Source organism: Bombus impatiens, unplaced genomic scaffold, assembly GCF_000188095.3.
Source record: "Bombus impatiens unplaced genomic scaffold, BIMP_2.2 scf_0543, whole genome shotgun sequence".
Lineage (NCBI taxonomy): Eukaryota > Metazoa > Arthropoda > Insecta > Hymenoptera > Apidae > Bombus > Bombus impatiens.
Genome location: NT_176962.1, coordinates 1,579,380 through 1,602,171, shown reverse-complemented (window position 1 = coordinate 1,602,171; position 22,792 = coordinate 1,579,380). Strand labels below are relative to the sequence as shown.

At 34.9% G+C, this 22,792-nt stretch overlaps 1 protein-coding gene across 1 annotated transcript in view; it reads right to left on the bottom strand.

Moving 5' to 3' along the window:
• Positions 1-85: 85 nt before the first annotated feature.
• Positions 86-22,792, bottom strand: part of LOC100749652 (synaptotagmin-10-like) — a 54,207-nt gene continuing 31,500 nt past the window's right edge. Inside the window, exons 2-10 of the mRNA XM_003491252.4 lie at positions 12,920-13,182; positions 11,946-12,089; positions 11,489-11,617; positions 7,865-8,019; positions 7,564-7,732; positions 7,071-7,191; positions 6,088-6,259; positions 5,799-5,999; positions 86-4,322 (exon numbers count right to left, since the gene is read on the bottom strand). Of these exons, the coding sequence (XP_003491300.1) occupies positions 4,319-4,322; positions 5,799-5,999; positions 6,088-6,259; positions 7,071-7,191; positions 7,564-7,732; positions 7,865-8,019; positions 11,489-11,617; positions 11,946-12,089; positions 12,920-13,182 (1,358 nt within the window). The 3' untranslated portion in view covers positions 86-4,318. The remainder of the gene's footprint in view (positions 4,323-5,798; positions 6,000-6,087; positions 6,260-7,070; positions 7,192-7,563; positions 7,733-7,864; positions 8,020-11,488; positions 11,618-11,945; positions 12,090-12,919; positions 13,183-22,792) is intronic.

Here is a 22,792-nt window from a genome sequence, read left to right as displayed (position 1 = left end):
TGAATAAGATTTCAAGGTATTCATTTTAATTTTGTTTAAAAATAATCGACAAAAAATCATTGGAGTAGGTTTTCAAGAAACGTAGTTCTATATGGTACCGATTTATTTATTTCATTCACAATCACAAGAGGACACTGGCGTGCCCGGATATACAATATAGATTATACACACTCGTTAGAAAATAGGTACATGTTACCAGCGGTACCGGGTTACTCTCTCCATTCGAAAATCACTTGTCCAGTGAAATATGTAAATACTCGTCAGCCCGTTCGTTCGTCTCGTGATATGATATGCATGCGCATCCCACACATATCGATCATCCACGATCGATATTTCATCGGTTTGACAAATCCAATGGAACGATGCGAAGTGAAACGACATCGTATCGTTCGACGTTACTCGAAAAATCCGATTACGGTACAAAAAAAGTAACCCGCTAACTCGAACATTGACGCACAATAATAGTATACAGGAACGAATAGAAAAATGCCAGATTGAAAAGAATTCATACACTGACGATGAGTATCACGCAGGTCGACGACTTCACTTACATCGGGCGTCGTTAACTTTTAACTAATTCTCGTATTCAATGTTATAATAATAGCTACCAGCATCGGTTGCTGAAAGGATATTACTCGACTTAAAATTAATACTGTCTCAATCCTTTACCTGGACTTGTTTGAGAAACCAGGACGCTAATTTTACTCACTAATAGGAGAACATGAAATATAGTTGGCTATTGTTAAAGAAATTATAAGTAGAAAATGAACAAGAAAGTATTGAAGAGGAAAATACGGAAGGGAGCACGGGATTGGAAAATATCGGCGAGGTTGAAATCCTACTGCAAAGCAATTAGGGATATACTGCAGTATAGCAAAGCCATATGAAAGATGTTACATGTAATCAGACAGCACTGATCGTAAATTTTAATGGTATCTGTTGCTGTAGCTCGGTTCCTCTTTTTTCGCAATATTATATTCCTCTTCATAGTTCCCCATGTCTATAAGAACACGTTTTCTGTGACTACTTTTCTGCTAGTAGCACTTATCTAGTAACACTTATCCCTCAGTAACCTTCACTAGTGAATACTGCTGACCTTAGCTACAGTATTATGGTATTACAGATCTATTCTACCATGTATCTATTCCTTGCATATACATAGAAAAGAACGTTCTTCAGTCTCAGTACGTTTGAACGGCTACTCCAATTGCAAAACGATGCAGGCATCGCGGTAATTACGTTCACCGTATGAAATTGTTCGGATAAGTTCAGTCTGTAGTACAATGCTTGTAATTCGTACGAAAGAATATAATAGTTATGTTAATTTTGTCTGCCGTGTAACCAACGATGGGCGTCGCTGGAATCTCAAAGGACGATCTCGAAAAACTCACCGGCAGCTAAACTATCAAATTGACTGGATACGCGTATTAGTACAACGATTATACAAATATACGTATATATGCGTGTATATGCTCCGAGGATTAACCACTAAAAGCTTATGACGTTCTGCGCTACTTTCTACGATACTACACTATTTTGCGGCTTGGCACATTTTTATCGTGTTTCTACTGTACTTATGTTATCACCATTTTCTTTTGCAATTAGTTCAAAAAATTATCATTCTATAGTACCTCTTGCACAGTAATCTATGTTTCGATACAGGTTAGATATACTTTCAACTACATGGAACACAGAGTGTCTTTACAAACGAAATCTCATACCTTAATAATTAAGCAGGCAATTATTTTGTTTTACGTATACATTGATTGCTCGCTTCTCGACGATCCTCCTCATCCGTCTGTCTTCCAAAGACGCCCATGTACATGCAAGAATGCAGTTTCTGTACTTTTCATGGCTGATCGATCGTTAACCGACATAAAGTACGAGCCATCGCGGTCGATCGAGGTATCAATAGACGCGTGACAATTGGTACCATTTTACGCGCGCTCCTCTTTCACTTTTCTCTCCCCGTGTTCTTCAATTTTATACTTGGTTATTATACCTGTTATACATGTTTCTTACGATACATCATAATGTCGCTTGTATACGTGTGATATACACGCTCCGCATCGTTCGCGTTGATTCATTTATTTACGACGCAGCCCTTCGCACGTGCATGCAACGTTACCGAGTAGATACACATGTATTACAATAAAGTTCGATAAATGTTCCTAAATAAATTATCCATGCCTCTACGAGACGCTTCTTTAACTTTTCTTTACTAACTTAGAACGTCTCTATTTCTTTCTCTCTCTCTCTCTCTCTTTTTCTCATACTAGTCGATTTCACGACTTTTCCACAATTTTGTATTTTTTGAATTACCATTAAGAACGCTTACCTTCTAAATCTCCTAAATCTATAAGATTCCCAAGAAATCCTCTCCTTCCTTCCTTTTCCGAGAAAAGGATAGCTGAGGTAGACAGGCGCCATAATAGAAATTACCTACAACGGCCTTCACCGATACAAACTCTTAATCGTAATGATATCATTGTCATTACATTACACACTTTCCTTGAAAGGACTGTACTCGCTTGTTTCTGTATGTGTGTTTATTTGTTCGTTTCATATGAATGCACGTACCTCCGGGCGCGTTATCACAAACAGTGCCCTTCGACGAGCCTCATACCGAAACACGTATCGCGTTAAATAAGAACATTTGCGCGAAATTGGCGTAGGAGCGTGAATTAGTAAACGTCGCTTTCGCTACATCTATTTTTATCTTGTTTTTTCGTCTATATTATCCTGCTCTTCGTTTGGTTGCTTCCCGTTGTGTTCGTGTCACACGATTCACATAGAACAACGATTAGTAACGTTCACGGATACGTTTACGTTTAGGAAATATTGCTCTATTCGAAGTCTACAGGATTTATCTGGTTAAATCGGTTATTGTCCTTAGAATATTTCTTCGTGGCATCATGCATAGATTAATCGACAGAAAGAGTTAACTTCGGAAGCACGAAAGAGGTGCTTTGATTACACGATAGGACCTATCCGGTGGATTTCACGAAGATCGCTATCTGAAGCGACTATTGTATGTATCGTGTTGTTTATTTCGTATATTGTATAGCAAGCCAACGAGTGCAGCATAATTGCTGTGCAATAGTGTCACGTACATAAGTAATATGCAACCATATATGTGTCACATTGTATAACTAACAAACTTTATGCGTTGTTGACATCGTATTTGTAGATCTCAGCGAGCTTAAATATTTACGATACTCGTTACATAGGCATGCAGAGATAAATGATCCGACTGAATCGGAGCTTATAGCAGAATATTTCTGTTTCGTAAAATACAAATTATTTGTAATAATATTTTTGAACAGCAAAGGATACTAATATCCAAATGAAAGAAGATTTACAATTCAGGTACAGTTAAGGAAGCAAAGATAATGCTATACAAATAAATTTTAAATCGCCGACGAGTATTACCTTTCGTTCCTTTTGTTCTTACCAATTATTTCGAAGTGCTGTGTATATAGCAAAGCTTATTTTCTCTATTCACAATTCTACTATTCTTTATATTCCGCCAGACAATTATTTTCCAATATTGTCTGTAGAAATTTCACGTGTCTATAGGGATCCCAATCGTTATCCTGGTATCTTGGTCGTATTGTTCGATTGAAAAAAAAGGTGTTTGTGAAAGTATGGAACAGCGAACAATTCGCGCGTTCCGTTATTTTGGATCATCATAAAATTTTGCTCCATTCTCAACCATCTACTGGGTCAATGAATCTCTTTTCTCTTGATGATAAAATATATATGCTTGTGGTATAGTTGTTAAACTATATTTCGTATTCGTGTGTACGCTTGAATACAGGACCAGCCTGGATTCGTTCTCAAAAAATAAACTATTCTATCTTTTATTTCTATCTTGCTCTCTTTCTCTCCTTCTTAATATTGTTTTTTTTATACTTATATATATGTATATTTTTTCGTTACTTTTTTTGCAAAGATAGTTTGAGCAACCTGGCCATCCATCAACTCCGCTATCATATTACGCTTTTACAAACATTCTACTACGATCTACTGTTTGTTTACTATTTCACGCTCGCCACGCTTGATTATATTCCAAAAAGCACAGAGTGTGTTATGTCTTTTTTCTGATTTTTTTTACATTTTTGCTTTTTTTTATTTTTGGTTTGGTTTGTTTTGTTTCTTTCGTGTTTCTTTCTCGAGCCCTTCTTTTTTAAGATAGGAATTGTACTTAAGTCAGTCAAGCGGTGTGCATTAAATGACGACAGAAGGAAACAACGCCCAAGCCGACGTCCGACAAGAACTGCGACTTCCCGCGATACTTATTCCAGCCGTGCTGTTTTCATCTGCAAAAGATTCGCGCTATTCCATATCGATGTTTTACTTCTACGTACGTCCGCTCTTAATCGCCCAATATTTCAATCAAAGTAAGTTGAGATTGCTTAATTCTTCTCTTTAATCTTGTAATCTAAGGTTTGTCCCAAAATGATAGAATCATCCTAGTAAATGATACTTCTCATTGTACGATACCCTATATGTTAAACAAAATTATAATAATATGTAACGTGATACACTACTTGCTTCATTAGGCATGTTGTTAACAACGGAGAGTATTCAATTAACAAAATTGCAAGAGGACACGCATTAACAGAAGTTGCAAAAAATCGGATTATCGAAATGTTTAGAAATAATCGTTCTATTAAGGGAAATTGCAAGAAGGATGAAACGTTCGCGGCATATAATTTCGGATTTTTTTTAATTTGACGATGCATATGGTGATTAACCCAGGTGATGCATATGTACATTAACAACTTATCAAAAAAGGAGAATTCTAAGAGAAATGAGCAATTCCATAATAAGTGTTCAGCAAGTGACCAGGAAAATCAACAGTACGAAGATGTTACCACATCGGGTCAAGGACAAGTTGAATGTGAGCGTATGAAAACGCAACCATCTCTAATGCAAACAAATAAAACAAACCGGTTGAACTGGACCACATTATACATATGGCTTGGAAAAGCAAATGAGAAAATGTCATCTGGAGTGAGAAAAAGAAATTCAATTTAGACTGTCCAGATGTCTGAAGAAACTATTGTCATAATATTCACAAAGGAGAAAGAACATTTTCAAAACGCTAATAAGGTAGTGGAAGTGTGACAACGTGGAATGCATTTTACGGTGTTATTAGAGCAGATCTTATTAGATCTTACTTCAAGTAATATCAAAGCTAAAGGTTGTCGAAACATATTTCAGAATAATCTATCAACATTGACGCAATTAACAAACTATTAGAAATATTATAAAGTGACTGTATCATTTTGAGACACATTGTTTTTTCTTTTTCTGTTTTGTATTAAAAACGTTTTATTTTTATTTTATTTGTGTGTATATTATATAAGTAAAAAAAAAACATTGTGATATTTCAATTTTTCTTCCAACATGCAGCGGTCTTTCAGAACAGATACTTTCAATTATGATCTTGTCATGTTGGGACTTAATTCTCTCTCACCTTCGCGTAATATTCTTTTCATTATATGACTCAAATTTGTTCTCCAAATCTTGAAAATCGTCTTTAAAGATTTTCTTAGTCAAAATATCTTTCCAATTTTACTATTTAAAGAAAAAAAAATTGAAAGAAGAATCAAAATGCCAAAATCTCATTACTAGTATGGAACTTCTTTTTTAATTAAATATCTTAATTTGATCCTATTTTAAAATATCACATATACAAAGAGTCTTTATTTCTACTCAAAGCTAAACATGTTAACCAACTCCCAATTAAAATTACTTTGACAAGTTCAAAAAGCTATTCATTCACTTACCTGCTGTTCAAGCAGCTCAGACTCACTGGAAGAGGTTCCGAACTCACAGCTGGAATATGGCCAGGAACCGTTTCCATCAGTGGATACCATTGCGTCACCGGTTTCCTTGGATTCTCCAGCATTTTTAGCCATTGTTCGCGTCCAATACCAATGAAATCAGCGCCAATCGCTGTGCAGCCCATTAATTCGTTCGAACCGATTCTACGAAGGAAATCAGGTCGTAGCCGATCGTTGATTGATCTGCGATGGAAACTGCGTTTCACGAAAAACGCATTTCTATACCGCTTACCTGTCGTAATCGATTACTTTTACTATGAGACTGACGTCCTCGATGTTTTCCGCCGGTACGTCGAACACCAAGATCTCGTTGTACACGGGAAACAACGTGTTCTTTTTCACAGAGGTCTTCTTCTTTTTGATTCGTCTGTCCTGGCACAGCAGGTACACCTTCACGTATGGGTCTAAAAATGTCGCACGTTAGGTATTTTCTGCATGTTATTGCAGGAATAGAGAGAGAATGGTTGTTGGAATATTGATTCTCTGTGCGTTTTTTTTTTTTTTTTTTTTTTTTATAATGGCATGGGACGTGAGAATGGTGCTGGTTAAGACATGAAGTGTAGTTTTTTGGAGAATATGTTAAGTGATGTATTATAGCGAACTTTATGATAGAGGAACATCGTGTTGAGAGAGTGTGTGGTTCTCTTTTTTACGTGAGTCACTGCTGGTTCACGATAAAAGTTCAACTTATGAAACAAACGACAATATTCTTTGTAATTCTTTCGTTCGAGTTGTTAGCAAAATAGTGGAAGTGTTACTTTTCTCTAATGAGAGAGTATAATGTAAATTTCTCATTCGGATTAGCGAACGTTCTTCTGAAACATTTGTCGGAGCACGTATTAATAATTCAAAATAAGTGAAATGTTTAATTTTATGACATTTTCCATCGCGACGAGAATGCATACATTTTTGAACATTTTATAAATCTTGTATTCTCATGTTGTTCATCACTTCCTCTTATATTGAATGCAATTTTGTACTATATGTATATATAATATGCTATAATTCTATTTATATAACCCGAGGGTATCAAATTATTTTTAAACAGGCAAATCACATTACATACTCAGTCATATAAGGATAAAAATTGTGATTTGTTGCCTAAAATAAACAAATTAATATATAACGTAGTCGCACTTATCGACGCAAAAAATTTCACGTCACGCATTTTACCGCTTATCGACGATCGCGAGGGAACAGTTCCAAGCAAATTACCTGACGATCCTGTTATATCCATAGCTTTCAAGTTTCTCGCTTTAATTACAGTCACTGTTAGCCGGCCAGCAGTCGGTAGGTAGCAGAGCGACAGCATCAATTTTCCCAAGTCCACTTTGTCCTAAAGGAACGTGCAAAAACCGGTTCAGTTTCTAAAGTACAGGAGGCTAAGATGATGTCCAAAGTCGAGGTCAAAGTATAGACCTCGTGAATTTTTTTCCGCAACTAGGACAGATATTACTCTGCTATCTTCTACTTTTCGTGTATCTTTCTTTTTCTTTAAATACATTTTTAAATACTAAAGCAAAGAGCGTGAGTTCTATTTTCATCTAATTTAAATTCATATCCATTCTTTCTTCTCTTTATAGAAATATTATCGTACTCTAAGTGAAACTATGAAATTTTAAAACACGCTGAAATACTGAAACACGCGGTCAAAGTATTTCAATAAAATCAAATGATAAAAAACACGTTTCAGTGACATATTCGCTACCTGCATGGCGCACAGAATGTCCATCGTATACTCAATCTCTTGTTCGAGGTCGGTGCAGTCCAGCAGTTCCTTCCATACCACTTGCCCGATTAAATCGTTCCGGGAAAATCGATCGAAGTCGTAAACGGAAAACTGAAGATACTGCTCCCTCAGTTCTTCATACGATACACTGGTGGCAGATAATTGTATTGGTATCATGAAAAGTCCACATGTAAGATGATAATTTATAAAACTACAGATGGTCCAGGAATTTTTCTTTTAATACAATTATTTTAAAATTTGTTCGATCGCGTGTGCTAACCTGAATATAAACGTTTCGTTGAATACGGGATTTAGATTCTTTCGATGCACTTTCGTCTGATACTTCTTCTTTCGGTCTGGTAAAAGATACACTTTAACATAAGGATCGCTGCTACCTGTCACATCCTTCACTGGTAATTCTCGAGCTTCTAGAATCTGTAAGGGATATTATATTTTTGGATTACAGTGATTGCTTAAAATATTTCCAAACGTTCTTTCCTTTGATACGTATATCTTAATTAACTCGGTTGAAACGTATCGAAAGAACTGTCAATAAAGGGAACTGGTATCAAATGATCGAGCATGTCGATCTGATTTAAAAGATCCCATTAAAAAACGTACATGTATGCAAATGATTTTTTGTTCTTCATAGGTATAATATGATGGTGATTTGAACTGTCTGTTGGATAATAAAGTAACGAATAAGAATCTAATTTGAAACGACTTGCAAAAGTAGGTATTGAATATAGTGTATAACGGAAACTTATATAAATATATTTCGATGTAATATTGGGAGACTGGTCATCTGTTCCATTTGTCTGGAATTGTGAAGCTACTTGGTATGCAGAAAACTGTGAAACCGATCCGTTTGAAGGGAAGTGTATTGTATGTATGGAAATGTGCAAGATTGATGTCAGCTGTGTCTCGAATAAAAATTTAAGTATATTGAGTTGATATATCTGTATATCTGCTGCTACTTACTAAGCTACTGAGAAAACATTAACTTAAGGCAATGGTTATTAAATGTTATACATTCAAAGGGATTCGCTTAAATTTGTATCTAGGACCTGAAAAATACAAGTTCCCGTTCTGAAAATTAAACAAAAGAAATAAAAGATTCGCAGCACATGAAAAGTATTAAAGATAGTAAAACTTTTAACTTTTAAAGATAGTAAAAAACTGAATTTTGAACAAAAAGCCGATAGAATAAATTCTTTACAATACTTGACAATTCCTCGAATAATAAATGGATGCATAATGCGACAATGTTCCTAATTCCCATCTTATTCAACCTAATGCCATTTAATCTGGAATATTATTACAATCGCGCAGCGATGGAAGGGTTGACGAAAAGGAGGGAAATAAAAAAATTCAGGTCCCGCTGGGTTTTGCCAGCGTTCCTTTATACTTTCGTCCTCGACTAAATTTATGAATGAGACCGATTACGTGGCATGCATACATCCAGTCGCGTTTACATTTCTGTGCCACGGAACGTGGGTTCCGCCCTGTTTAGAACGAATTCAATCACCTTCAATTCCATTTTGTGAACTCTAACACGTCGACACGTTATTTATTAGTCAAACAGCGACGACAGAGTTACGATAGCATCGGGTGCTAATCTAACCAAGAACACTGTCCATCATAGTACCATCACGTAGATACTTTATTATCATTATCGAATAGCTCACACTAAATATGGCGACCAGGTAATTATCTCGCTCGAGTGCAATTGCGAGTTGAATTTGCCTACACACGTATAGCATCACGAAAACGTTCTCATTCTGACAGTCTCTGTAATAGAATCGGTGTCCTCACATTGACGATCTATTTTCAGCGTTCGCCACAATGGTGGTTGTTCGAACGACTGGGTCAATTATGCACCGTGGAATAGTGTAATTGTCGTTTCCATTACTTGGAATATTACTTTTATTTCTTGGAAGCTTCAAAGTTTTTCGCAATAATTGTATCATGTGTATATGTATATGTGCGCTTCTGATTTTTACACGAGAGTAATTTTTGGTTTCAAACAGTACGTGTTGAAGGTATCGGGATAGAGCTTAATGCTTCTACTTCTTCCTACTTCTTCCCCTTTTAAAGGGTGGATGATTTAAAGATAACCTGAATGTCCTTATCAATGTTCATATTTCCTCAAGGTTTTTAAAATTGATCATATTTATTAAGATAAAAGTATTCTTTAGAGTTGCACTAGGATTTCGGCCGACTAGTCGTCTCTGTCGATCATTTTCAAACATCGCTCCAAAACGTGTCAAGTTTATAATATAAGAAACCTAAGAAAAAGATTTTTTAACATTATTCGTTAGATTTATTTTATTACGTCTTGTTTCGTCTTTTAGAAGGGTTTTTTAATTAAGAAATTAAAATTAAGAAATAATGGGCAATGCTTCTAGTTAATTGGTACTTATTTAGTTTCTCTCAATGAATACTAATTATTATTTTTAATCTTTTATGTTACGTACAAATATGTATCCATAAGGAAGTATACTACATATTAAAAACAATTAAAATTATGTTAATAACATAAAGAAACATTGTATTTTGATTTCTATGCTTCATCAAATTATTAGTAAAATCAAAAATTTAAGACCGATCAATCAGCCTTTTTCGCCGACGATTAGTCACCGATTAATTGCAGACTACAAAAATAACCGACTATCCGGTCACTAGTCGGTATATCCCTAGTATTCTGTTACATTTAGTTTACATTGTTAATTCATGTATTCACTATTCATTTACTCTACACTCGATATTCCAGAAGCTATTTTACTAATAATATGTTAACAATATCTACTACCGATAACCTACAAATATCCGCTTAAGTTCCATAATTGATTTCAGTACAGATTCTCTATTGGAAAACCAGTTCTTAGGTAATACCACTCTCGGCTATGAATATTCAGTGCAGGATTAGTACCTAGATTCGAGAAGGAATTATGTATTGAGAAGAGCGGTGATCGTTCTTTGACGTAAATCATCGACGAAGGACACGAATCGTTCGTGTAAGGATGAATACCAAATGAATTTTGATTCGATCGGATTATGCATCATCGATTCGTTTATGCATCCCCGTCTTTATCTATCTTGAAAATTTTTTCTCAGACGCGTCACGACCTTGGACGAATGTGCAGTTTAATTGAAGCGGCTGCACGTGATCGAACGTATCCTAAATCGAGAACAATATGATTTTGAAACAAACGATGAAACTAGAGCGCGCATGTCGGTCATCGTGCCAATAAAAAGAATTTTCTGTGTTCCACGTTGATTTCGCGAGGTACGTGCGTCGCTTTGGAAAAAAGCTCGGCACCAGCTTCCGTCGATAGAGACACTCGATATAAAGGAATAAGAGCGTGACTACCAGGCACGTACAGCGGTTTTCGATACGCCGATAACTGTGTTCGTGGTCGGATCACTGCTGCGTCGCGTCGCGGCACGATAGTTTAATTTCGTGCCTCGTGCCTTTCCTTCAAGAATTAATGGCTTAAAAGGTGTTTTAATTTTGAGTTCGGGTGCTTATACTTTTGTTAGTAGTGAATTAGCAGATCTGAGGTTGAAACGACGAAGAAGGGAAGCAAAGATGGGGAGAAATTCCTTGAGATCAATAACTCTACAAATATTAATCAGTCATTCAAAGGGGCGTGGTTTATCTGTCAGTAATTATAATTACTCCAATATTTCTCTCTGTGAAGTTAATACAGCCAACGACGTAAATCAAAATACTCTTCGCTTGTCTCAAGAGGTAGACCGCGGAAAGTTAGATCTTAATCCTTGGGGCATAACTTAAGCAACACTAACAATGACAACTCCAGTTGTACCTGGAATGCTTTCATGATATATACGAATGACTGCAAACAAAATATAGGTCCAGTTGGAATATCGTGAAACTCACTTTGACCACAAGACCCTCCATCTCCTTGTCATAGCGTAAAGCAAAATGTAGCTTGCCAGCGTATTCCATCTCCGTGGTACTGCAACTATCCGCGTCCTCTTGTCCCAGCTCCTTTTTGTAAAGTTCCGGCTGCAAATGCGGAGACGCACGTTTAAAACTTCCATGAAATTGAATTTGCTAGTTTGTTTCATTTGTCTGCACGTCGCTTCGTTGGTACATTGTCTAGTCTGTGTCAAATTCTTTCGGAAGATCGTTCGAAGAAAAAACTTCTATTAAATCGTTTAAATTTTTTGACGCTACTATTGTTTATATTGTTGTTACTATTGTTGTATTGCTTTTAGTTTCTTCGTTTAAAATCAAATTTTTCCTTTAGAATTCTGTGATAGATTTTCTGATTAACTGTATTTCACTTCTATAAAAGTAAGAAACAAAAGGGATTTACTAATGCTAAGCGTACCTTGATTAAGCCAAGGCTGGAATCGCTACGATTCTCCAGACTGCAAATGCTAAACTTAATCGGTAGATCGAGACGATGGGAGAGTTGTCTTTGAAAACTCTGGTGTCTCATCGGTACAATGGGTAGGGTCGTCTGGCGCAATACCTATAAACAAGCCACAGCGTAACACGTTCATTGCGTCTTAATATCTCAGGAGTTTATCCTGAAAGTCGACCGCCTCTTCGTTAGCTGCTCAATTAACAATTTTCTTCGGTAATGTTTCGCTACTTGAAATTTCCATTTACCCGTTTCGGTATTGTTACAAGCAAACTTTGCGCGGTAAACAAACTAGACAGTGGAATAATCTTTTTAATATAATTTTCGTATATAATACCTACAAGGAAGAAAGATGGTTACTTGAATTTCTAAATTTTACTTTCTTAAGAAAATAATTTTGCTGAAATTGAATTGAAGCTTGAGTGCTAATAAAAGTAATACTCAAGCGATATTCGAAAGTATCTTCGAGTTTCGTAAAAACCTGTCTATTAATTTTCTTTTAAGTTCAGTACTTTTTATTCTTATTAACGGCTTCATAACTTCGCCGTAGTTCCTAGTGTTTTTGCTGTAGGATATTAATGATGGATAGTAGATGAGATCAACTGACGTTATCAAGTGAAAAATAAGATTGCTATCCCTGTAGAGTGTTCGATTTGCGTATTACGTCGCAATCTTCGTTATCTTTAAATAAAGCGAATATCGACATACAAAGATGCGGAAATTTTCTATATTCTTTGATTTTGAATGTATATTTAAAATTCTTCGAATATTCTTAAACATTATTCGTATCTACAGCATACGCAAAGTAAAACTTCGCACTACTCTCTTCTAGACTAATAAATTCATATTCATAATTGGTACACATGAAGCGTATTCATAGCACACAAAGAAAAGAAGAAAGCAGCTCGTTTCTACTGTACACATATTATCGCTCATACCTTTTTGCTATCTTTTTGCTCTTGGACGTACTCGTGAGTGATTGGCTCTGATTGGAGATCCGGCAGAGAATGACTGATACGTATAGCGTTTTGTTGCGATAGGTCGCTCTCAGCGTCTTGCTCCTTCATGTGCCGTCTCACCCTCATTAACCATCGCCAGGTAGAAGAACATTGGAAGCTCACGGCGGCTAACAGTAATAGAGCCATCAACGCTACTCCCGTTCCAACCAGCAGCTGATACGGAAACGTTTCCGTCCATTCTTCTGCGAGAAAATTCACAGGACATTAACACGGAACAATTTCTTCTAAAGAAAGCGCAACAATCCCTCTCATATGTTCTTTTTTCTTTTTTATTCGTTAGATTTCGCTTTCAATTAAACCGCCATGATTCACTGACGGACAGTTAATAGAAAAGACTTTGAGGTAATATAACGAAATTCAACGTTAATTACCAGACATAGACACGTTCAAAGGCCTAAGCTCGTAGTTAATTAAATTAGACAAGAGACAGCGAGATAAGGCGCCTAACGTAGCTAAAAATTTTAATCAAGGGAAGGAATGTCTTTTCGTCTAGAGATTAGCAAAGCACGCGAGGAACTCACGAAATTAGTATACCAGTTAAATCGAATAAGCTGTTACATGGTACCGATCGATAGTGGAAGATAGACACCATCCAGATCCTTAATTGCGCAACTTTGGATAATTTCGAGTTGTGTGAAACAGTGTTTAGAACGGTTTCTCGATAAGATAATTACATTTTTTGAAGAATTGAGAGAATTCTAATGAAATGAGTAGCACGGCAAATAAAGAATATTTTCCAGTATCGATTTAAATCTGGAAGATAAGTGAACACGATCAAACATTTTAATTCGTATGGATCAACAATAGATACACTTCAATACGGTTGAAGATCTACCTAATGACGAAAGAATAAAATTCCATTGTTCTATCTTCCAATTTTAAGATAGTTGATCATTTCGATATAAATGAACGTCACAAATTTCATGTTTCTCTGTTATGTAATTAATTAAAAATCCATTAATTAGAAATCCACAAATCCACTAAGAAAAAGAAGTAGGAACATTCTTTGATAAATCGCGACATAATAAAACATTCACAAAGTTGCTCGTTTTGCCTAACAAGCGCCTTCACTCACGGCAAAGAAAGGAACGAAAAAAGAAACAGAAAAGAGCGTAGGTAAAATGTTTATTGTCCATGCCTTTTAAGCCTACAATATGTCACACGGTGAGTCATTTAAAGTCCGACGGCAAAAAGTCATAGATGATTTTCGCAACGTCGGCAGAAGTTGATGCAGATGAAGAATAACGCTTCGTTTAAAGCACATGCACAGTGATTAATGTAACATATAGCGTTGCGAGTCGCCCACGAGAAAATGAGAGCCAGATGAATTTTCGCACGCGCTAAAACATGGACTACGTTTCTATTTTGGGGAATTTGATATTGATACATAAAATGTAACAAAAATTTACTCAAAAATTAAAGCTGGTTCTGTAGGATGTATTTAGGAAAAATTGATGAAAATTGGAAGAGAATGTGCGCTTTAAAAATAGATATATTTTACTATAGCTGGGATGAATAATTATATTATATTTATTATAATTACAATCAATAATTAGATCCAAGACAGCTGTGAATTTGTCAGATTTAATATACAGAGTTCCACACACATACATACACACACGCTTAATAGTTTTTCCATCACAATATACGGTCATGAGCTGCTCATGCCTGCGTTAGACACATCTTCACATAAACGAGTCTCGAGTTGAAGAGCGTTTTGTTCTGCCGTCTTTATTAATCGTGTCTTCAACGCCCATAATGACAGGAACTCGTCGCAACCACCTGGATCGTATAATAATACAACGAGCGCCTCGAATAATGCAAATAGAATGAGTTTCCAACGGGTAGGATGCTTCATTAGGCGTTCGCGTGTCCGCATCGTTTTGACGAACAATGATTTTCCCACTACATCAGCGGATGTCGACGCCTTCAGGTTTTAAACTTGGTTCCCTACTTCTGAGAATTTGTATCCTCTACTTTAGGTTTTTGCATTGTGATTACTGGGATCCTGTGAGTGACTCATCAGCGTAGTAGGTATTTAATCGTAGGCTTATTCGACACTTCGAAAGAGATTATATAATTATAATTTTAAAAAAATTAAATATTTAAATATTTTACATTTATTTACCTACGTGGTTAGGGTATTTAGTTTCAATCTAGTTAGCGTCAGTGAGACTATGTGTAAGTACGGTATTGCCGAGTTGGGTAACAAAAAAAGAAGTATTGGTAATAGTTAAGTGATTTGCTATATTTATTTCTTGTTGTTCCAAGACAAGACAATGTTTCAAGGATAGGGTTGCTTCAAGCTTGTTACCGAAGGTAAAATACGATACAGATTCATTAAGTGAACATCGGGATTCAGTGATGTTTTAAAAGTAATTATTATTTAATTTTTAAATAAGATGTTAATTTGTATTAATTTTACTCTTATTAATGTTTTGCTAACGTGTTATGTAATTTATTGATCCAAACCATTTTCTACAGTAATCAATTAGAGATAACTGTCATGACCTTGTCTAATATAAGCCTCTAATCCTGATTGAGGGACATCTTTTGGATGCATTATGTTTAATACCAAGCTATTCGGGGCACCTAATTTACTAATTTAGAATGGCCTCGAACAATCTTAATTAAGCTATTTTATGATATGTAGGAAGAGATGTTTGAAAAATTTTACTTCCTAAAAGATTAAACGTAATCAGAATAAAATGGAAACCTATCTAACTTGATAACTAAGAAACTCATTAACGGAAGAGACCGTAACGCGCTTCACACGGAATGGCAACTCTCATCTTTTATGAACCGTAGGAGGATTAACAAGCGATCGAGTATATTAAAAATGACTATAACTTGATACTTAAATCTGATTCCTTCTATATATTTTTTTTTAACTAGTAAAGCTGAATACAATTGTTACGGGCAATGGTTAACGGGAAAATCTGCGGAGAGGTTGAAGTACGACTAATCGGATTAGTACAATCAAATCGATTTTCCAACTCGTCGATTTTCTTTATTATCTAGATTTGTTTTAATTGGCCGTCTTCATTATTCGAAGGACTTGTATCAATCAGCGATATTGATCAATATAAAGTCTGTTAGTTAATTATAAGAAGTAGAGATTTGAGAAATGGAAAAAAGGAGAAATAGAAATGGAGAGAAATATTAGAGAATATTTCGAGGTTTAAATAAATTTGAATGCTTAGGAGTTTAGAGAAATTCTATAATTAAAGCATTCAGCTTCTTTGAAGTTAATCTGCCCTGTGTAACAAACTTTTTCCTTAATATTAATTTAGGAAACGTATATATAGTCATGAAATTTCAGTAGCTTTTTAAAAATAAATCTTAATTGTTTCAAATAAAGAATTCATTACATTTCAGTATGGATGATTTGTGCGAATCAGAATTTATTCTATTCTATACAATTTTTTGCGTCGAACTCTGTATGACACGATATCTGCATTTTTATAAATTTTATTGCGCTTTTACATAAATCCTCAGGTTATACGCATGTCAATACAAAAATGTATTCGATGCTCGTATATCATATATGCAGCCATTTTAAAATAAAATATCGATTCCGCGGCAAGACAAAAGCAACGCGTACAACCATCACACAAATATTGTTTTTGGAATCGGTGAGGATGCTACCGTATGATTGATTGGATTAGAACGATTGAGCCGATATATGAGCCTGGATTTTTCGTTTGTTGGATGTACCTTTTATCGGACTAAACAATCCGGATTATCAACTCTACAATTTTTATATAAATACGGCTGTTTCAGCGATTTATTTAATATACGAGAATCGTTTCTGACGCGTATGTAAACTTAAAATTTAAAAACTTAAAATCATTCCTAAAAATTGCGGCTAGAAAAGGAGTGGCCGACCAACCGAGTAGATAGTACTTCGAGCCCTAAATTTGAAGGACAATTTAAAACAACGTATGAACAGTTCATATTTTTTGATTGATAAATATATATTTATCGTTTGTTAATAAATTCATCTTTAGTGGATTTGGAGTTCAAATTAGAATTACTATGTAACTATAATAGGTACAATTATCTCGATTAAAACCATATGAGTACCTTGCATATTACGATATAATTTTCATACAATATACTACATCCTAATTAAAATGAAAATTTAATTTATTGTCCTGTTTCAATTTAATAATTTACTCAAATATTTGGATCTCGCACAAGAAACAAACTGTATCGGATACACAGATTTCTAATGCAAAATTAAGTAGCATGTAACACTTGCGAAACCTATTTAAATAAACAATCCTTTAATTACATAGCCCGACACGACTAAAAATAATTACAACCTATTCGATCCGATATTGTTACGAATTACGTGCGACCATGTTGTTCCCTGTATTCATAATGATTGTAAATTTGTGTGTCACTGAATGTATAAATAGACGAAGATTTGCAATCACCGCATTTACACAGGCCCGTTATAGGCGGTCATAGGTAGTCCATGTAGCAAGGACTTTTTCCAAGAATATACTACGATAAACCAGAATATCATCCATCAAACGGTACTTTCGTTTTTCCTTCCAATTCCTACGACTTTTTACGATAAATCTATGCTTTTAGACTGCACTTGGAAATTTAAAAAAAGAACGTACATACAATTGTTTATTTATCCAAAGGAAATTTTAGGTTGATGGATTCGATGAAACACTCCCAGTTTGGGAATCATAATGCATAAAATTTACGGTGTATATATATATAACTTTTTATGATTTCTAGATAGGAATCATAACAGTAAATGGGTTAAGTTATCGTTCGTAATAAAATCGAATATCGATAAAGCCGTATCGGTATTCCGGGAATCGGTGTTCCACTCTCTCTCGCGTCTTCAATAAGTTTCCTACACCCTTCTGACTTCCACTGGTTTGTTTTTCACCCTATCGTAACGAATCGGTAATCGCGAAGCCACGCACCAGAAGGTCGTAAAAAGCTTGAACAGCTGAGTTCTACCAAGGTCTCTTCATTCTTCTTATCTAGTGGAGCAAGGTAGCGATGATCGCATGACGAAGGTGATAATGTGCGCAAGTTTGGGCGTAAACTCGATTTACGGCCCATTCGTTCGAGAATCGCGGTCTCCAATGCCATAGCATCTCTGCGTGCACGCCTAAGTGATTGATGCTAGCGAATTACGTCTTTACCCGCCTCTTAATATTCGTTTGCAACAGGGTGAACACGGTCCAGCCTGCATTTTTTAGTAGTAGCAAAGCTCTCCGAGGCCATTTTCTGACCCATCCCCGCCCACCACCTTGATGTATATCGCTCGGTGTGCGGTGCAACAGTTACGAGAGTTACGAGTCGTTTCGCAAGAGGATATTTTATTTTCGTCGACTAAGAGGGAATAGTTGAGAGGAAAAAGCTCGAGTTACTTTTACAGTCGATGTAGGCGCCAGCTATTTCAACGTGGAAATCGTTGAGACGCAGTCGAGGGATACGTAACTGATGCAAAGGTAAAGCTAAATAGTTCAATAGTTCTAAATTATTTTCTGCTCTCTTTGTATCATTACGTAACGTATCAACTTGAGTTGCTTGTAATTGCATCTCTTCTTATAACTGAGTTAGACTGAGTTCGAAATTTAATTATTATATTATGGGAAGATTTCAACTACAATATATGCAATTAACACATTCTATACTGAAGTTACAAAGCTTGGACATTCCTGGGTCTTCTTACCAAAAATGCTGTAAAGGATAAGGCTCTTACACGAGACCACTAACGAGATCATAAGCAAAGTCAGTTTATAAAATTAGTTTATGTCCATTTAATTTTTAATTTCTTTTATGAAATCCATCCGTCCTATTAAAATACTTTATACACGATAACAATCTTGATACCTTACAATACACGATACCTCTGTCTCACATACAGACTGGCTCTTTAAAATGGTATCCGTCAGCGATAAATTTCCGTGCAATACCCTTTACAGTTGTTCTTTCCACAGGACGTTACAGTATATCTCCACTTTAGATTTATTGGGTGCTGAAATTCTTCACTTAACTCGCGAAATTAAAAAAGAAAAGGAGAGTTGGAAAGAGTATAAAATTCGTAACGCATGATTTTTTTTAAACTAGGTCGCTATTTTAATAAAGTTTCACATTCAGTCATATCCGGTATCAATGGAGTCCCTATTGAGTTGGAATATTATGACAAAGCGTTGGAAACATCGAGTCCCGGAAGTCATTACATGCTCGGAAAACGTGCTGCATGGCTTTCCAGTGATATTTCAAATTGCCTAGTCATATGGTCCACCTTCCATTTGCGCAAATTCCCCGCCATACAGCCGTTCAATTATCGATTATCCTAGCTTTTTTCATCTTCCGCGTGGATTACATGCCAGCCTTGACCCTCGCATCCCGGTTGCGTAGGTGGCAAGGTTATATGGACTGGTTTGTGCGTTGCACAGACACCTTACCATGGTAACGCGCAAATTTTTACCCTCTGCACCTAGTTCCAATTAAGCGGAACTTCACGAAGTATTTATGATAAACGTCCAGATTAAAGAGATATATTATATGTAAAGAGAGTTCAAAGTAGATACAATAAAATGATCGAGTTTCTTTCGGTACTGATGCAGGTTGGAATTCCGTTAATTTCTGTGTTATAGTTTAAAGTAATTTATTTTCTATTAATTTTTCTATTACAGTTCTCGAAACAATTGCTTGATCATCTATCACCCTTGTTTAATTTTTATAAAAATATTTTAGTCAATGAAATTATGGATAAATTTCTTCATCTTGTCGAATGAAAAATATTCTGTCGATATAAAATTTAAGTCAATATTTGCAAATTTCACAAATATAGGATTTCATCTCTTTCGTGACTGAACTGTTTTTTAATCAAATTACGACTCTAAAATTCAGCTACAGTGGTTATGAAGAAACGAAATTGGAACGATCCCTTTTTGATAGAAAACTCGTGATAAGACGATATTGGCCAATCGATCGAGAAATACAAAATACGAGCTATGTTTGAATTGGATATTTCAGATAGATTTTCATGACCATGACACGTGACGCACTGATCACTGTGTGACGAAATGTTCACGACCCTGACCTTACCTTTCTAACGTGCGCTGTAATCTACAAGAGGTTAGCTGGACTGTCACGTTTCACTTGCATCATCTGGGACATCGGACAATTTGATCGGCGACCTTTCGACCTACTATATTTCGTTTGTTCTTCGTCACGATTTTTCTGAGACCTTTAGAGACGATAATAAAAGTAGATTCGATGTAATTCGATTGATTCGATTTAATCTGATATCTTGGATTTTATTTAGATAACTTGAAGATGAATATTTTATAATATGTCAAATATTATCCATATTATCCATATTTATATTATATGTACGTATATATATATTGTTATACCGACAAAGTTTGGAAAGCGTAATTCTTCAACTTAATTAATTGGTAGCTTAATTGGAAGAAGCAATTTATGGAATAGCGAATTTGGATATTAATTATTGTGCGCGAGAATTTATGAAGTGAATATAATTTAATTCTGTTGTCTTTGTAACACGACATGAATATGTAATGAGTTGTTAAACGAATAATAAGTCTTTACCTTTGTAAATAGTAGTGGATGATATATTGTAAAAAAAGAAAAGACGAATTCGTATAAAATTAATCAGCGATGCATAGTGAGAAAAACAATCATATTTTATTGTTAAAAAATATTTGTTTTTCGTTATACTTTGTATCATAATCAAAATATTGATTTTTATTACTTAAATTGTTTGCAATATCGAGAAGTATATTAAACAATAGATGAATGATTTAAAAGAAAAACTACGAAGTGCTATTTATCTTCCATTGAAAGACAATTTTAGAAAGTTACGTAAAATATTAGATATGATAATGCAGTCATTAAAACTTGAGAAAGAAATTACTTGAAATTTCTCATGAAGCATTATCGTTAATCGAAAACCAATAACGAACAGTAAAATACCATTTATTATTTTCAGGTTATATATTTCACATTGAGAGGCAATTTCAAAAAGATAGAAGTACTAAATATTGCAATACAATCAATAAAATTTGATAAAAGATAACTTGGGATTTCTCATAAAATATTCCTGTTAACTGACAATCAACAATAAACTCCAAAATGTTATTTATCATTCCCTCGTATATATTTTTCATCAGAAAGCAATTTAACAAAAATTATATAATACATTAAAAAGTATTAATTAATATTACTAAAGTATAGTATTTCTAAATGCTCTCAAACTGAAATCTATCATTCGCTCTATTACAATTTATATTCGTTTGAAATTTCACTTGCATGCGATATTGGACACGATTCGAAAGCATCAACGGCGCGAAGTCGTGCGTGTAATCGGGCCAATTAAAATTCAAACGTGGGTCACGCGACAGATTTGTACCTTTTCGTCCGCACGAGAAACGATAATCACAGAGATGAAGAAGATTTCAATGTCGTATGTTGATGATGTCAACAATGTCAACTTATCGTCGAAGAATAATCCAGGAACACCCCGAATATCCAAGAACGACTCTGCGGAGGAGGAACCTGTCGAGTCGAGTTTCAAACCGTGGCGCGTGTTTATCAATCATGTTGACAGCTATCACGGCAGAAAACTGGTCGATGTAAGCGTGAAAAGTTCACATTTGAACTTTATCAAAAGTTTTCATTCAAAAAAATTTATGGGGTCACTGTAATTTTACCAAAGATTTAATGTTAGTACAGCATTTAGATAGAATAATTTTGATACAGGTTATTACGAATGAGGTTATTATGATTTTGCCAACGACGAGATAAAAGTAATTTTTGTACGAGATATACACGTGAAACAAAATTTTTTCAAGCCACGTGCAGTTTTTTTTCAGAAAAACTATTTATATTTTGATAAAATGCAAATCGAATTTTCATTTGAAAATAATTTTGTATTTGAACTCCACTCGCGATCCTTCAAAATTTAATTCAGTTCCAAGAAATATTAATCCGGCGATAAAAAGTGCTAAATATCTGATAAAAAGCTTTCATTTCATCATAAAAAGGTGTGACTATAATGATGTGGAAAGCGTGCTATAAACTAGCACATAAATAAAAAATATGCTATAAAAATATACATGTTATAAAATATACATACTTCTTCCTACATAAAAACTCATATATATCGTTTTGCATACATTCTGGTTGATGGTTGCATGCATTTATATAATATACCGGGTGTTCCGCTTAATCTCGATAGTCATGAAATATTTCAATTTAATAGTACAGTAAGGAATAAGCTCAAAGAAGTTTTAGAATGATAAATAATATCTTAAGATTCGTTTCAGAATTTTAATGTCAATTTTTTAAATATACAATACAAAACCTATATCGTTTTCCATTCCATAAAAACATGGAACAGATCATAATAAAATAAACTCAACGACATTCCATTATGTATCGTTTTATTATAAACTTTTAATGCGAAACATTTAGTTCCTTTTCAAATCGTAGAGACCATAAGAATTAAATTAAAAACACACATTTTAACATGTATTGGTATTGATTAATCATTCGAAATAAAAACACAAAGAAAAATATTATGAATTGAGGATTCGAAAGATATGCAACTATCGAAGGTCGAAAGAAGACAAGGTGGAGAACTAAGGTGAAAGAGTAAGGTCTCAGACTTTCTTTCATAACACCCCATATGCATGTCTCATGGTATCGATTTCGAATTAGTTCTAGCATATCCTCTTTAAACATCCTCCAGGTAGAATCTTTTTTTAACAACCGAGTGCA